The 16,678-nt window shown below is 47.5% G+C and overlaps 1 protein-coding gene across 8 annotated transcripts in view; it reads right to left on the reverse strand.

Annotated features, from left to right (window-relative positions):
• Positions 1–317: 317 nt before the first annotated feature.
• KLHL3 (kelch like family member 3) overlaps positions 318–16,678 on the reverse strand; it is a 238,159-nt gene continuing 221,798 nt past the window's right edge. For 7 of the 8 annotated variants that reach the window (XM_045507716.2, XM_045507715.2, XM_045507713.2 and 4 more), the window contains 4 exons: positions 14,224–14,352; positions 10,927–11,067; positions 8,695–8,838; positions 318–5,011 (listed from right to left, as the gene is read on the reverse strand). In XM_045507716.2, coding sequence (XP_045363672.1) covers positions 4,983–5,011; positions 8,695–8,838; positions 10,927–11,067; positions 14,224–14,352 — 443 coding nt within the window. In that variant the 3' untranslated portion in view covers positions 318–4,982. The other variant, XM_074360723.1, reaches the window with a different exon arrangement.

Consider the following 16,678-nt stretch of genomic DNA (forward strand, 5'->3'; position numbering starts at 1 on the left):
ATGAACTTTTACAAATCTATGTTTATTTATAGCCAAATCTCTACCTCCTCCTCCCACGCCTGGGACCATCACAGCCACCTCACGATGATCAGTTGTCCACACGACCAAACACCCACTGGAGGGACTGGCCTCTCTGGGCCTCTCTGAAGAAGGCCCTTGTGGGTCTGGGACTGTGCCAGAGAACAGAGGCCAAAGGAACCCAGACCCTGTGTAGCAGCTCATGTTTTAATCTGAAGACACACAGGAGTAAGTCTGTCCTTTCCATGTCTGAGACACAATAGAGAGGCTGGACTATAGAAAGGAAATACTGAGAGAGGTTCTCACAGTTTAGCTTTTATTAAAATTAAAGGAACATAAAGTATGGAAAACAAGAACATGGTTCCTATTAAAACAATACATTTGAGGAACTGTTTCTTCAGCTAACGCTGTGACTGATGGAGCAAGCGACGAGTGTTCTTTAACAAGCTCTACAGCCCCTACCATTCAAGCAGAGAACATCAGACCAAGGACCTGACTGAGGGTGGCGTACAGGGTGCCAGGGGTCCAGTCGGCCTGCCTCGGGACAGCCACACGGACACGGCACTCACACAGACATACACATTCAGTGTCTTGAATTTTCTTTCAAAGAAAGTATTTTACACATCATATATGAATTAAACAAGAAGTCCAACAAGCATCCTTATTGCCACTGAAGAGGTGGGAGAGGGGATAATTTGAAATCGCATGACTAAAAGCAAGAACACAGCACTTGGGCAATTTGTTTCTCCCAATGCCACAGTCCCATGCATTACTGCCGTGGCTGACGCCGTATCCACAAGTCACCGAGCCCCATGACAAAGGCTGCAAGGGGCTGCAAGGTTGTGATCATCCACCACGGAAAAGGCCTCGGATGCTCCCAAATGTCAGAAGTGCTGCCGGCTCTCCTGTTTGGTCAGTAGATACGCAGTACAGCTGAACATGAGGAACTTCGGACTCTATTAAATAGTGCAAACACTTAAAGACAATACATTCCAACCTCCTCGCTTCCCCAGGCAAACAGAAAAACTCCAGCTAAACTGGAATCTGAGTTTGCTCAGCCTCCCAACTTGATCCTTCAGGGTGCCAGTGGGAAGCGTGGAGGCAATCCAAATGGCACCTGTCCCAATAATAATAAAAATAAAGATTTTTTTGAAATGAGACTAAATGTCATATATATATATATATATATATATATACACAAAAGAGAGCCTGGAGTGTTGACACAGCTCAAGAGACAAGTGCTAAGTGGAGTATTAGCTTTTGCAAAGCACATGCTTAACACATTCTTAGCAGGGATCACGAGGAAGGATCCCTCTTTTAAAATTCACGGACAAGATGCTTCCAAAAGAGACATCATCCAGCAGCAAAAGCCTTAAGCTGTTGGAAGCTTCAGAAGAACAAGGAGACAGAAAAGAATGAAGACTGGTTAGCTGGACGCAGGAAACTCCTGGGAGTACGTGCTGGAGGGTAGGCCTTTCCCTAGGGCTTCTCCATGTCACGGCATGCCAGGCTCCAGGCCAGGCCATGAGAGCTGACAGGAGAGGGGACAACCAGATGCACCCTTGCCTCACCCCTGCCGAAATGGGCTCCAAAAACAGCAGACGGATATCACTGATGGGTAAGTGCTGAGAGAGGCTTTACGTCAGTCCCTAAACAATTCAAGAAACACCAGTGACTGTGTTTTTCAGCAGTCTCCCTTGAATGTGGTGTCAGAAAGAAGACTCCAAGTCAAAGAGACTCATCTACCTGGAGCTACTGAGAAATCAGTTTTGGAGAGGGTGAGAAACAAAGGGAAGATAGCCACGGGCCTGAACTATGTGTGAGAGTGAATGACGTGTAGAACATAATATCTCATTATCGTGGACAATAAAAAGCAATTCAAATACCCCGAAAAATTATCTTATAAAAATATCTACATTAAAACTTTAGCCTGAAAGCTACAGCTTCAGTTTTATAAAAAGGCAATCTTTGAAAGGATCTGGCTCAGGAATATACAAACATTACACAACAGATATCAAAATAAGACAGCTCAAAAAAGCCTCTTAGGGGATATTGCAACTGGTTTGTCATGAAGAGAATTAAGTATTCTTATTGCATAGCAGAAAATGAGGTCACTGTCATTTGCATAATACTGCAACTTTTTTGATGGAGAGATGCCATTGGGTATGTATGAGAAGTAACTTTGGAATTCAGAGTCTGACTTCTCTGTTGTCCAAATCAGTATACAAGTGGCGTCTAAGTTGCTTCTAACCTTGGGCCACAATTCCATTTCATCACTGTGATCAGATTTCAGATACACCACTGCCAAAGCTGCATTCACAAGCAGCTATGGCCACCAGAACGCAGGGGGTGGGGTGGGGAAGTGTTCACCTACCACGTGACCAGCACAGACTTGAAAATCAGTCTGTTGTGCTCACTGTGGAGAGAGAATCGTACCTGGTGATAAAGAAACATCAGGTTTAGGATGGCATCTGTGGGCAGCTAGAGCAGATTGGCTTTTTGGTGATGACGTACCAGTGTTCTAGTCCCCATGGGAAAGGACACACGAGGATGAAATGAACATGGCCTCAGCAGCACTACCAGGGGGAGCAGTGCTTCCTGGGAAGGGAGACGTGAGGTGGGACCAATAGCAAAAATCCAAAAGCAGAAAACATGGCTGGCTGGCTGTCAGGAAGAGGGCGCTTTCTGGGACAATGACACACAAACAGTGGAGCCCCCCACATAAGCATGAAAGCTCAGCTTCTAGGTGTTGGGGGCTCCACCTTTCATCTGAAATCAGGAGCTGTGCAACGGCACACGTCAGACCCCAATCCCCAACCTCACCCCCAATACACACACACACACACACACACACACACACACACGGCCCAAAACAAAGTCCTAAACCTTCCTTGGAGAGGAGGAAGGACATCTGGAAGAAAAAGCGCATTCCATCAGCTTCCTATCTGGAGCCAGGCAGAGCTCTGAAACCATGGCCATCTCCATGACAGGGTGAGCAGTGTGCCCAATGGACAGCATGTCTCGATCCCTACGGAGCTGTTCTTCCAGGTCCAGCAAAACTGGCATTTTAGCTTCCTCCAAGTTTACTAAAAATGCTGGGTGCCCTGGTGTTCTCCAAATGTCTTGCTGAAATAACATCTGCTCAACATCAGAAGACACTTCCTCTTCAGGAGAGTGGAGTGTTTAGTGCACAATAAATATACAGTAAATACACAAAGTGGCCAATTTCCTGAGGAGCCCTGGGTTTCTAACTTCAGGGTGAGGTCGGGGGAAAGCCAGTCTCCTGCAAAATCTGCTTGGAGGTAGCCCAGCTGTACCAGAAGTCCAACATCTGAGTTCATGAAGCCCCTGGGCTCCCTAAAGGTGGACCTTGACCTCAGGGAAGGCTAAATCCCAGCCCTTGAGGTGTGAAACTGCTCCCCAGACACAAGGCCTCCCCTCCTTATGCTGTAAATCCCAACACTAGCAACTTGCTGGTTTAGGAACAGCACAGCTTGAACATCCCTTTTTTTCGGTTTTTTAAAAAAATGCAAATAACTCCATGCACCAGCAAATATCCTCCTCCAGATGCTGAAAGTACTGTTATTAATCATTTTTACCTGTGAATTAGCAAAGCTTTCATCAAGCTCCTCTCTCAAAATGCAAGTACCCCTGAGAGAGATGACACATTCAGGGCCCACCATTATGTCCTCCTTCACGGGGTGGGGGGGGGCAACAGGAGGGCAACGTCCTGAGGGTTGGAGAGAGGGTACAGGCTGGAATTGGGGAGAGAATAAGGAAAGGAAGACAAGGACATCAGACAGACTGGACCTTCGCCACAGACTGCCCAGGGTCAGCCCCAGCCGGGACAACCCTTTGAAGTCATCCATGCCCATCTGAATCACACATGGCTCCATCCAGTGCAAGGACAAACCCACCTTTGGGTTTGTAAGTAGGGTGACCTTTTTACTTAACCTCCAAACCAGAACACTTTTGATAGTAAAATGGGATGCTCTGAATAATTAAACCTGGATAATAGGTATAAACAGGGACTGTCCTCTCCCAGGAACACCCAGAAATAGGATGCTCTCTGGGACCATTATGAGCAGGGACTGAAGCCTTACCACTTTGTTTTGTTGTTTCTGTTTTTCATGTATTTTTTTCTTCCAGTGCGTTACTCAGTGCTACTCTGAAGAGCTGGTTTTCCCAGCTGAGGAGACACAAAATGTCCCAAACCTGTAATTCATAACATCAAAGACCAGTAGCCCAGAGACTGGGAAGTCCTGATAACTTCCTGGAGAAGAACCCAAGGAAGAGCACCCATCCGAGGCACTGGGGGACCCTTGGTTCCTAATTCTAGCACAGAGGACCCGGTGTGCTTGGAGAACGCCCCACTCCTCTGCAGACAGTGCTCGTAGTCGAGGTCAGTATGTGGGCATGGTCAGAGCACTGCCCCCTCCCTGGTCATTTCCAGACATTCCCGTTCTGTCCAACTGCACTCCCTGTAGACAGCAGCTTTAGTAGTCTCAAGGTCCCCGCAGGGCAAATCCTTCTGTGATTTGATTTTTAGCAAAGCAGAAGGATCAGTAGTACAGAAATGGAGTAGACTATCACCACCCTCCAACTTAGTGAAACACCATGTTCTACACACACACACGCACGCACGCATGCACACACACACATACATGCATGCACGCACGCGCGCCAGGTTCTCTGTTGTCCCTGCAGAAACACAAAAAAACCTCTAAAAGGTGCAGATGGAGCTATCAGGAACCCACTGCTCAGGGCAGAGGACAAAACACCCCGTGAGAGCAGGAGGTGGGTCACTGTCTTCACTCCCGGGTGACACTGCCAGGTTGGAGGAGGGCTGTTCTCACTCCACTGCAGACTCGGGCAGCGAGTAGCATTCAGCTATCGTGGTCCGGCTGTTCTGAGTCACAGGCAGCAACCCCCCTTCCTCCACCTCCTGGCAGTGGGAGCTGGGGTCACAAGGGCTTGTGAATCACAGCAACACCTAAGATGAAAGGGGGAGAAAGTTACCATTTCAGCTTCTCCAAAGTTACTCAGAACCTCAAAGAGTTCACAAATTCACCACATCCTAAGCCACAGCCAAGGGGAATGGGCACAATTAGTACCCAAATTCTGAAGGGTCCGTGGACACTGGGTGCCAGCAGCTGGCTGTTTTTTGCTCTGAAAGCCAAGTCCCCACAAGATATTCAACCCACGAGCACAGTCCCTCAACACCACCGGGGAGTGGTCTCGCTCACATCATCACACAGATTCATATTGTAATGACTCCCCTTCCAAACCCCAGCACTCAGCTTAATGACACTCATACCCTCACTGGAAACTGCAGCTCTCAATTTTTGTCACTTTAAGAGAAGTGATGAGTGATTTGGGTCTCTTTTTAAAAGACACTGAAACGAAAAAGGGAGTGACTTCACAGTGAGAAAAACTGAATTCGCACCCTAGCTCTGCCCCCCAGTTAAGTGCTTTGTGGCTTTGGGCAAGTCCATGTGCCACTTTAGGCTTGGTGCCCACTTAATATCATCTGGCAGAGACCCCTCCAATGCTAAATACTATATACGTAGGTAAACACTCCAGACACGTCTATATGTGTTAACTGCTTCAGCCAAGTTGAACCATACCCAACAGCTAACTTATGTGTCTGAAATCCCGAGTGTCTTAGGCTGTGGCTACGGGGCAGACACAACCGGCTGCTTCAGCCAACATCCCTTCTACTTCTGCTATAGAGACCAGCAAGTTATGAGCTCAGCCTCCCAGACTGCCCTGCAGCTGGAGGTGCCCTGTGACCCGGTCCTGGTCCAACGCGACTGTAAATCCAAGTCTGCCAGGGCTGCAACTTTGGCTTTTTCCCTTGTCCTGCCTGGGAAGAATGCTTACGAACGGCACATGGGACAGCAGCAGCGGTTATTCATAAAGCTGGCAGAGCAGAAAAGAGAGGAGAAACCTGATTCTTCAGTGAGAGTCTGAGCCACGAGGCCAGCCCTGGACTCCTTTCTACCTGGGACAAATACACTTCTTTCTTATTTAAACAAATATCTGTCGGGCTTTCTGGAACCTGTACCTAAACCAAATTCTAACTTACAGGTAAGGCCTACAGGTAAGGTGTAACTGGGAGTCTTACTTTAAAATATCCCCACAACTATCAAATCTTCTGGTTGAAGGCAAGACTGAGAGAACACGGTTGAAAGAAAGCTCAAGATTCCTCAATGGCCAGATTCTGCTAAGACATGTATTTCATTTTAATTCCTAGATAAAGGCACAGACATAAAAGCTGAGAGGTGGGGAGAACCTGAGTCTTCAGACCCAGGTGTGCTGCCTGACCTTGAAAACATCTTGCCTGAACCCAAGGCCTCTCTTTCACAAGGCAGCAATTAAAAAAAAAAAAAAAAAAAAAAAGGCAGGCTCCTGTATTGCTTTTTATATAAACTTTCCCTCTTGATTATAAAAATAAAATATTATCATTATAGAATATTTGGAAAACACAAAAGAACACAAACAAAATGAACTTTAATTCCTTCATATAAAGAGAATCACCATTCTCTTTTTGGTATTTTTCCTGGCTTCTAATAATAATCACAGTCATCGACTGAGTGGTTTCTAGGTGCCAGGCAGGCATTGTACTAAGAGCCTTCCATGTCTTACCACTTTTCATTTTCACAGCAGCCCTAAGAGGCTTGATATGATTTTATTCTCATTTTACAAATGAGAAAACAGAGGTTCCGTCAGATTGATTACCTTGCCCAGAATCCCACAGCTAGTGGCAAGGCTGGGACTCAAATTCAGATCTGACTCCAGCATCCACATCTGTGAGCCGTAGCTACTCAAACCCCAGAAACCAGACTGCTTGTCTGAGCTCACATGGTGCGTACATTCTGCATTATCCGTTCTTTAACCTGACAGCCTGTCACAAACACTTTTTCATGATATTGAAAACACTTCCCCTGGATAAATACCCCATAGTTTAGCTGCTTTCCTTATGTCAGATATTAATTAGTTCACAGGGGTTTTTTGCTATTATAAATACACTTCAGTAAATAACTCTGTCCATAAATCTTTGCATTTCAGGCCACTTCCTTAGATTTCAAGATAAAAGAGTCACTCAGTCAATGGGTTTGAACACAAATTGCATGTCTGCTTGTCTCCTTCCCACCTACTTCTGGAGTGGGCAAACAAAGAAATGGATGTGAAATATTCAGCACATATAGACAATTCTAACCCCTCACCCCTACACCTTCCCTTCTCACTAAGACACACCTGGAACCAAGGGGGTCCCCTACTGGCCTCACTGCCTCATGTTAGAAAATTCCCTGTACTTCCCACTTTAGTTTTGAGAAGAAAACGACAGTGCTGGCTTTAATAATTAACCATGAGAACAGAATCACTCTAGGACCAAAATGCCTCTAAAATCTTTTCTATGCAGTTGAGAAAAATTCTAAATGAGAAAAAAAAAAGGTAAAATAAATTCATTTATTGAAGCCTTGTGCTGACAGAGGTGTAATCTTCCTTTGCACTGAAATCCAAACAAGACGTAATGATGACCTTTCTGGTGGAAAATGGAATAAGAATACCACTGGAGTCATGGCGGAGATTATAGAAGATGATGGTTGTAAAATACTTAGGATGATGCCTGGCACATTGTATGTGCTCAATAAATAGATGTTAGCTCTACCCATTCCAGTTTCTGGAGTACCAGATACAACGGGCTGAGCTACATCATGGATGTTTGCTTGTCTCCCTCGACCTCAGCCCCACCAACCCTGCTCCTGCCCCCCAACACCTCATCAAACCCATCACACACATACCTCAGGAATTAGCCTCTACATCAGCCTCATTCGTCACTCCTCCCTCCAGCCTCTTGCTTAGAATGCCTTTCCCCTCAACCCTGAGCTAGGGTAGCACAGAGGGCAAGGGCTTAGGACTCAGACCTGGGTTTGAATTCTGACTTTGCCAGAATTGTTCAGCTACATGGTCTTAGACAGATTACTTAAACTCTCCAAACCTCAGTTTCATCATCTGTAAAATGGGAAGATACAGTCTCACTCAACCAGAGGGTTGCTGAAAAGATGAAAGGGCGTGTAGACACGGTACCTAACACACTGCTTCGTGGCACAGGGAGTGGGCACCTGGCAAAGGACAATGCATGACTGTGACCCTTCCTCAAAGTTAAATCAGGCTCCTCCAGGAAGTGGTCCCTGACTCTGTCGGTTCTCCGATGTCACGTCCCAAAGCCTGTATAGTACATTTCATTTAGAACTTACGTGTACATCATTTTGAATTTCCTGTTTTTGTGGGCAGGTCTTATCTTTCCAATTTAATTTATGGAAAGCATGAACTGTATCTTATTCCATCTCAAGGCCCGACACAAAACAATTCAGGAAGGGCAGTGAAATTCTAAAACTTCTTTCTTATGACAACTCAGATCAGTTGGAAGCGGCTCCCCGGAACAGTGTCAAGAGAATGCTGAGGCTACATTCAGAATCGCTGGGGAAACGGGTGCTAATTATGGGTACCTGTAGTGGGCACAGAATGAAGGAGTGGTGACATATGACAGCCACCTGTCAACCCCGGAGGAGGTGCTCAGTCCTAAGCTAAGCAAGCTGACTCCGCCCTGCCCCGCCCCGCCCCACCAGGGCCCCCAGGCTGGGGCAGGGGTGGGGGCAGAGCACTGACCTGCGTAGCTCCGCCCCGTGCTCATGTTGGTTGGCAGCAGCGTCCACTTGTCAGTGACAGGATTGTAGTACTCCACCGAAGCCAAGTTACACGACCCATCATCCCCTCCAACCACATACAGGAGCCCGTTCACTGCACAGACCCCTGGGAATCAAACAGAAGCCCCAGGAAGCATTATGGTAGGAGCACCAAGGGATGGGGATGGACGAGAGACAGGTCTGGACTGCCCTGGAGGTGCTCTTCCTCCCCGTCGTGGTAGCACAACAGACAGGTGGCTCCTTGGGTCTGAGTTTGCTCAATGGATGAAAATACTGACAGCAGCCGCTGGGCCCCGAGGATCGCCCTTCCTAACACAGCCACGTCTCTGACCAGGGAGCTTTTACTACAACACAGCCCCTCAGATGTTCCCTGCCCCCGCCCTCATAACTACGCAGAGAGCCGTAGGCACAGGCCCCGTTCTACGGGAGTGCTGCCACTGGTGCACGCGGGCCTCCCGTGCCCTGGCTGAGCTATGGAATAACAACTACTCAGGGGATTTCACGTACACTACTTCTATTCTGCTTTAAGATTTTCCCTGATAAACCCCGTTTTATCCACTTGGTGTGGTACTAATGGTTGTGCCTGTGATCCCGTCACACAATTGGGGTCTAAATCCTCATCGAGTTCCCAAGGATGAGGCTTTCCACCCACCCTGATCCCAGAGTGGGCTGGCCTGGGGGCCAGGTCTCCTGCAGCAGGGACTTAAGACTAAGAAAATGTGATTATTGCTCATCAAGACTTTAAAAGGCCATAGTCCAATATACTGTGTATTTTCTCAAAATGAAATTCAAGGATTGACGATGCTCAAAAAGCAGTAATTATCAGTGTTGGTGAACATACCAGTGAGAGTATAAAATGCACTGCCTTCCTGGATGGCATCAAAAGCACACATACTCCCTCTGACTCAAAAAATTTCACTTCTGACCTTTTATTCTAAAGGAATAATTGTAAGCATATGCATTAATTAGCTCTAAGGACTCTTTATAATAACCAAAGTATTACTTACAGAAAAGATGGAAATAACCTAAATGTCCAATAATAGATAGGTTATTTAAATTATGGTTAGCCATTTAAAATGGAATTATGAAAAGATATTTAGCATTCTAATAAGATACTCATGAAAGATCATAAAATGGATTAAAAAGGCAGGTTATAAAATAATATTATAATGTGATTCCATTTTTGCTATAAAAATATAAATATCTATATTGAGCGTGTGTATATACACACATTTATATCTAAACCTAATTCTCACACTAGCTGCCTTGAAGATTCTGTAATTCCTTGCTCATGTGGCTCAAGGCTAAATGCCAAGTTCTATCACGGCGGGCTGAGACAGTGAGCAAATTAATAAACTCCCCTCTGTTTACACTTTCAACAAGTCACCTGCAAATGGGTTGAGCAAACAGGTAATTTGCATATAAAGGAAATAAATCGGCCAGAAAGTCACCTGCTTGTCTTTCCAGCCTGGGAAACTGGGCTAAGCCAACACTTCGATGGAGTAAGAAGGCAAAAAGCAAGATATACCCACACAGGACACGACCTATAGGGCAAAGTTCTAAAAGGAAATCATTTCATAAGAGTGTCAGGCTCCAGAAATAAAAGCCTAAACACTGTAAGGAAATTCATTCCTAAAGGGAGGAAAAGGGGAAGGAAAGACAAGACAAGAAATACAAAGAAGGGAATAAGGGAAGTGGTCCTACTGGAGAAGGGATCACAAATACTTTCGTGGCTAACCCCAAAAGGAAGGAGACTGGTTTCAGGTGGGAAGTGGGAGGCTCTCACAGCCAGGCACCAGCACGGAAAAGACAGATCCAAGCGTCATTGTCTGGCCCTGTCCACACAGCGCTATGCTTAGCTCCCCAACAGAGCCACTGGGCTGGGGCACTGACAACAACCAGAGGACCCTTCTGGATCTGTGTCCATCTACGTGCAGTGAAAGCCATCATCCTTCACAGGGACGGAAGGAACCTTCTGCATCTAAGTGGGGACTCTGTGGTTAGCTTTGAGGGTCCCAAGCTCTCCCCTCCCCAGCAAATGGACATTCCCTGCCCAGGGCACAAACTCAGCCCCAGGCCCTGGGAGTCTCACCCCTCTGCCTCTGTTTCAGAGCTAGTGTTCGCAGGGAGAAAACACCCACCCACACCCACACCCCCGTGCCCCAGGGAGAGATGGAGGGGGCAGTCATATTACCTGCATTGCGCCGACACATGTTCATGTCTGCTACCTGCTTCCAGGTGTTTGTTCCAGGATCGTAAACCTCAACACTCTTCCTCACCAAGGGCCCGTCATGCCCGCCTGTGGCATACAGCTGTCCACTGAGGACCCCAACCCCTGAAAGGCAGAGCACAGAAACCAGGAGGCCTGGCGTCCAGTCCTGGACAGTATCACCAGCAGGGCATTCTGTTTTGTCTCCCTGGGACTCAGTGTCCTTACCTATAAGAAAATTATGACACCCTGCCTGCCTCAAAAAATCGTCAATCTGAAAACCTCAAAATTCTATTTAAAGACATGAGATCATTATTTCGGAGACCTCCCTGCTGGTCTTGAAGCAGATGCTGTGCTTTCTGCCCCTGCTCTCCTGCTAGACGGGAGAAGGCGGGGCACTACATCACTCACAATGTGGATAAGCCTGGCTGAGTGCTGGGACTGCGTCACTTCCAGGTTTCAGCATAACCTTTTAACATCCTTTAATACAAGTTAAGGAAATAAAATCTGGGAAGCAGGAGGGCAGCACAGTGCCCTAGAAAGAGCTGCTGACCTAGTGGTCAGGTCCACCTGGGTTGTAGCCGAGTGTCTCTAACTTGCTGGCCAGGTGATCCTTCCCTTTCTGGGCCTTAGTTTTCCCATTTGTAAAGCAAGGGAGCTGGACTCTATCGGTGGTTCCAGTGGCCCATGGAGTGCTCCACTGCATGCCCAGGCTGCAGCTCAATCAGCTGGAGAGTTTTTGAAAAGGTAGATTTCTGAGCCTCACTCTCAGAGACGCTTGTTGGGGATCAGAAAACACCTCAGATGACTGAGATGTCCGGCCAGGTTTCAGACCCAAGGACTCAATTTCTGGAATATAAACGTCATATGAACAAGGACTGTGTTCGTCTTATCATGTCTGGGTCCCTATGCATAATGGTACATTCTTGACAAACACTGTTTGAATGACACGATATGTAAAATTACATCCAGCAATTATGCGGATGTGCCAGTGGTTCCTTGCAGTTGCCCTAAACTAACAGCAGATGGTGGTGTTGCATCAATAGTGGCTATAAAATGGCTTTGGCTTAAATAAAATTCAGTGCGTTCCAAAGCTGCTTCACCTTCCCTGTCTCCTGATGCAGCAGGGATTGCACTGGCTGGGACCAGAGACGGCCACCTGCCGGCACTGCCCACATCCTGCCAAGGAAGCAAACAGCCTTCTTGGCACTTAGAGGCACCAATGCCCTTCTATAGCCTCCTCCCTGAACGTTACTCATGTTTCCTTGATCTCAAGCCACAGGGGGCCTTGAACCACCATACCTATCACAAGTATGTGGGTTCCCAACTCTGGAGGGGAGGTCTCCCCAAATCCGAGGCATGTGAAGCCCTGAAGAAAGGCTGCCCTGGGATCCTGAAGCCAGAGCACTGACAGTAACCTAAGGAAAGAGCCCATCTCTGGGACAGAGACTGTCCTCTAAATCAAGGTCACCACGTCTGCCTGGGGCACAGGTACCATCCAGGCCATACCCTTGTCACCTTCTGGGGCCTTTAGCCCAGGGGAGAGGCAGGAGCAGCCTGAGGGATCTCCACCCAGGAGTAACCCCTGGGCAGCCTGGCTGAGACACAGCAGCATGGCCTCCAAAGGCAGCTCTGTCCACAAGAGGCACTTGAACTTTTCTAAGGCGGGTCTGTGCTCACGGCTTCCCCCTAACACCTTCTGCTCCAGGCGCTCCTAGAAGCTGCTGCGTATCTCAATGTGTGCTGCTCTGCTCCTGCTGAGCTGTCCCTACCTCCCTGGGCTTTGAACACTTGCTCTCACACCTCAAGTCACACCGGGGATTTCCAGGAAGTACAAAGAAGACTCAACCAATACTATCAACCAAAATTCCTAAAAGAGCTCCATGAAGGGAGGAGACCCAGGGCCTCTGTGAATTGAACTGGCCCCCAGGGAACACTGACTGCAACCCACTCATCTCACAAGTGAGGAATCAGGCCTAGGCCACACAGCACGTTCCACCAGAGCCAGAACTAAGGTCCAGCCCTCCTGACTTCCCTGCATTTGCCACACGTTGAAGAAGAGCCAACCTGTCGGGATCAGCAGAGACAAGCTCCCTAAAAATAGCCTTCCAAACACAAATGTTTCTTAAATGGAATCATAACAGCTTTTGCTCTTCTAACCAGTGAGTGCACAGTGGTTCTTAAAAAAAAATATTAAAAGAGCATGATTTTTAAGGAATGTTGTGGAAATGATCATGTGTTTGGTAGTGTAAAATGAGATCACAACTCAATCTTCAAAAAAGATAAAGGAATAACATTGCAGGGGGGAAACTCGCAGTTGTGGTTTCCCTTCCCAGAAGTCACACTGCCTTCCCACCAGCTAGGTTGGTCATACGGCACCACTCCCACGGGGACCGGGAACAGAGAGCCAGAGCCCCGCGTCCAGTACCTCTGCCTGCCCTCCCAGACCCCTTCCCTGCGGCCCCCAGATGATGGGGGAAGACAAGCAGGGAAGAAGGGGCTGCTGCTCCACTTCCTGGAAAGTCCCAAGGACCACACAGCTGCCGGTCTTCTCACAGGACGTGGAGGTGGGCCACAAGTGGGGAGTCACTCTCTTCCCATGTGGGGGAGGGGGCCAAAGTGAAGAAAAGTGGAGGGGAAGACCTAAGTTTGTCTCCAAATATGAACACTAATAGCTTGGCTTTCCACTCCCAAGACAGGGACAAGCAAGCTGTAGCTTCTCCACAGAAGACTAGGACAGCCGCGCTTGTCCTGTTACTTCCTAAGAATGAGACTCTGATCACTGAGGGTCAGAAAAGCTAACGTTGAAGTGAGGCAGACCTGAGTGGGACGCATGACTCTACCAGTTACTAATGATAGGACCTTGAGCTAATTGCTCAACCTCTGGTTGACATCCTGGCTAAATCTGTTAGGTGGAATTATGTTGTCACGTACGTTACCTCTGTGGGCAGTGGTGAGGATTAAACAAAGTGGGGCACAGAAAGGGCTCATTGGGACAGCACCTGGTATACAGCAAGCTTCCCTTTCAAGAGATGCAGACACCTCCACAGAAATGGAAGGGATGCCAATGAAGGGACTATTACCTCATATGCTCTCCAGCAAAGAGATCACTTTGGTTAACTTATAAGTGATTGTGTTGGCTGCAAAGGTGTGAGAGGGATTATACACACTGAAAGGAGAGAAGACTGAGGGAAAACAAGGTAGGATGTCAAGCTCTTGGTCTCCAGACTGACCTGAGAACAGATGAGACACAGCTTGCACCCCGAGTCCCCTCTCCCGTACCTGCACCACTGCGACGAGTGCTCATGTCTGCCACGTACGCCCACTCGTTAGTCGCCGGGTTGTACTGCTCCACAGTGCTCAGACACTGGCGGGAAGCCCCGTCATAACCCCCGACGGCATACAGCTTCCCTGGAACAGACAAAGTGGTTGGGATGGTGCTTTGGACTCGCGTGGGACTGGAGTGTGGCTGAAACTTCTTCTGTAGCCTACTGGGGCACCTACACCTCCATCAGAGTCTAGGGCCCATTCCTTTCAGGAAGACCACCCACTCACTCCCCGACCGGGATAAACATCCTTCATTCCTCCGCCTTCTACTTCCTCTGAAGTGCTGAGCTCCTCAAAGCAGTACTGAACCTCTTTCTCAGAAAGCACCCCAAACACCCAGCATGAAGCTATGAGCTTGCATCACTGGGGCTCAACCTAGTCTCACCATTAAACTACATTAGATCTTCTCTAGAACAAGGCACTGGAGAGACGGAAAATTTAGGGCCCCAGTTGCAGCCGGGCAGGCAGACTTCCTGGCTAAAGGCTCACAACAGAAGACAAAACAAATAAGGAAAAATATTCCCCAACAAGAACCCAAACACTGTCTTCACCAATGTTTATAGTCCATCCACAACTCTGGTAGGTGGAGCATGTGGATGGAGTGGTCTGTGTATACCCTGGGCTGGGCTGGCTTGAATTTACCTGCAGACCCCCTTGCAATCTCTGAACTGTGCACAAGAGCCCTGAAGCACGATCATCTGTTTTGAGAATAAAAATACCATAATAGCTGTTTTCTAAGAGCATTATTTTGACCTGGGGATGGCAGTGAGGCTGGGCCAGGGGGCAGGCAATTGGTACTTGAGGCTCCCAGAGAGATTCAAATATCTGGGTTTGACATGTAGTCTTAGAATGCAGTGGGAGGGTCTCTCATGTGTGGTGTGTGTGTGTGTGTGTGTTGAAGAGGGGAGAGAACTACTTCACTTGGGGCCTCAGATCTATGAAGGACACTGGAGTTATAATAAGGATCTTAAACACTACCTATAGACTAAATAAACACTACCAAATGCAAATCTACCTAACAGGGTTACTTAATCAAAAGACTTTTTTGTCAATATGTGCTTTCTTAATGGAGAGATACCAAGAGCACAAATAGTATGTGAAAATCTGCAATTATTTTAAGGTAGAAAGAGAATCTCCAGGTCAAAACTATGCTCTCCCATCAAGACTTTTGCCATATCAAATGCCATTTTATTTCTATCACTGAGTCTGGTTTTGTTTTCTGCCCCACAGTCCTCTCAACTGGCCCTTCTAGAAGAAAGGGACACCTCCTCCTGGTTCTACTCTAACCTAAGTGAGAAAGGAAAATCCTGACTCAGAGCCCCTCCAGGATCCAGGCTACTTCGGTGCTGTGTGCCGGTTTGGATGCAAAAACCTGCCCAGCCAGCTGCCCATCACTTGTCAGACCCTAGGGCACTGGGGAGGAGCCAGGCCTGGGGTGCCAAAGAGACAAGAAGCTCCTGAGCGTAACCTCAGTCTCTGTAACTTGAGATCTCCACTCTGTCGGGAGTTCCTGCCTAATCTTCCAGCCTCACTGCCCCTTTTCCTAAGCAGAGATTCTTCTAGGCAGCTGGTAGCAGATGATCCTGATTTCCCCCTCTTTGCTCCCCAGTGTCATCTAGCTGCATAACCATGGGAATAAGAGGGCGGTGGGTCCTGTGGAGACAGTGTGGAGAGCTGTATTTGCAAGGCCACAGGGAAGCAGAGTCCACTTAAGAGGATCCCTTGACATTCACAGCAAAGCTGCCCACTGGACTCTCTGCTGCCCCAGGGTGACCCAGAGCCAAAAGAACTTCAAATTCAAGATGAACAAGATAAATATATCCACAGAATGTCCTCTGTGTCGACAGGGTATGGCCACTAGACAGCACTTTCACACACACAGAACGCGCTCACAGAAGCCTCTGTCAAGGGGAGTATATCAAACTAGTACCATGAAGGTACTGCCTGTAACCCCCATCAACCATTCCACCTCTGCGTCAGCTGAAAAAATACCCAGTCAAGGTTTCTCCTTGAGTCTATTAACAGGGATATGCTATTTTTTAACCCCTACTCTATTGTGTGATATTCCTGGCTAAGGAACAAGGGGGAAATGGGAAGGTGGCTAGACAAAGCACTTACATTTGGCAGACAAATCAATTTCTATTCCACCAGGAGGATGAGATTGCAAGAAACAATTTATCTTGGTAGAAGGAAAAATCCTTGCACTCACTAAAATGACTTGTTCAGTATGTTAGGATAATATGCTTTTAAATTAAAATTTAATTTACACAATACTGCTCTGGACTGAGAAATGCAGCCAGAGAAAAGAATCTTTCTATTAATGTCTAACTCAATGCACGTTACACTCTCCCTGAGGCCTGTGTGTGTGCTCTTGTGTGTGCACAGGAGAGACAGAGAATGCCTGTGCATG

Source organism: Camelus bactrianus, chromosome 3, assembly GCF_048773025.1.
Source record: "Camelus bactrianus isolate YW-2024 breed Bactrian camel chromosome 3, ASM4877302v1, whole genome shotgun sequence".
Taxonomy (NCBI): domain Eukaryota; kingdom Metazoa; phylum Chordata; class Mammalia; order Artiodactyla; family Camelidae; genus Camelus; species Camelus bactrianus.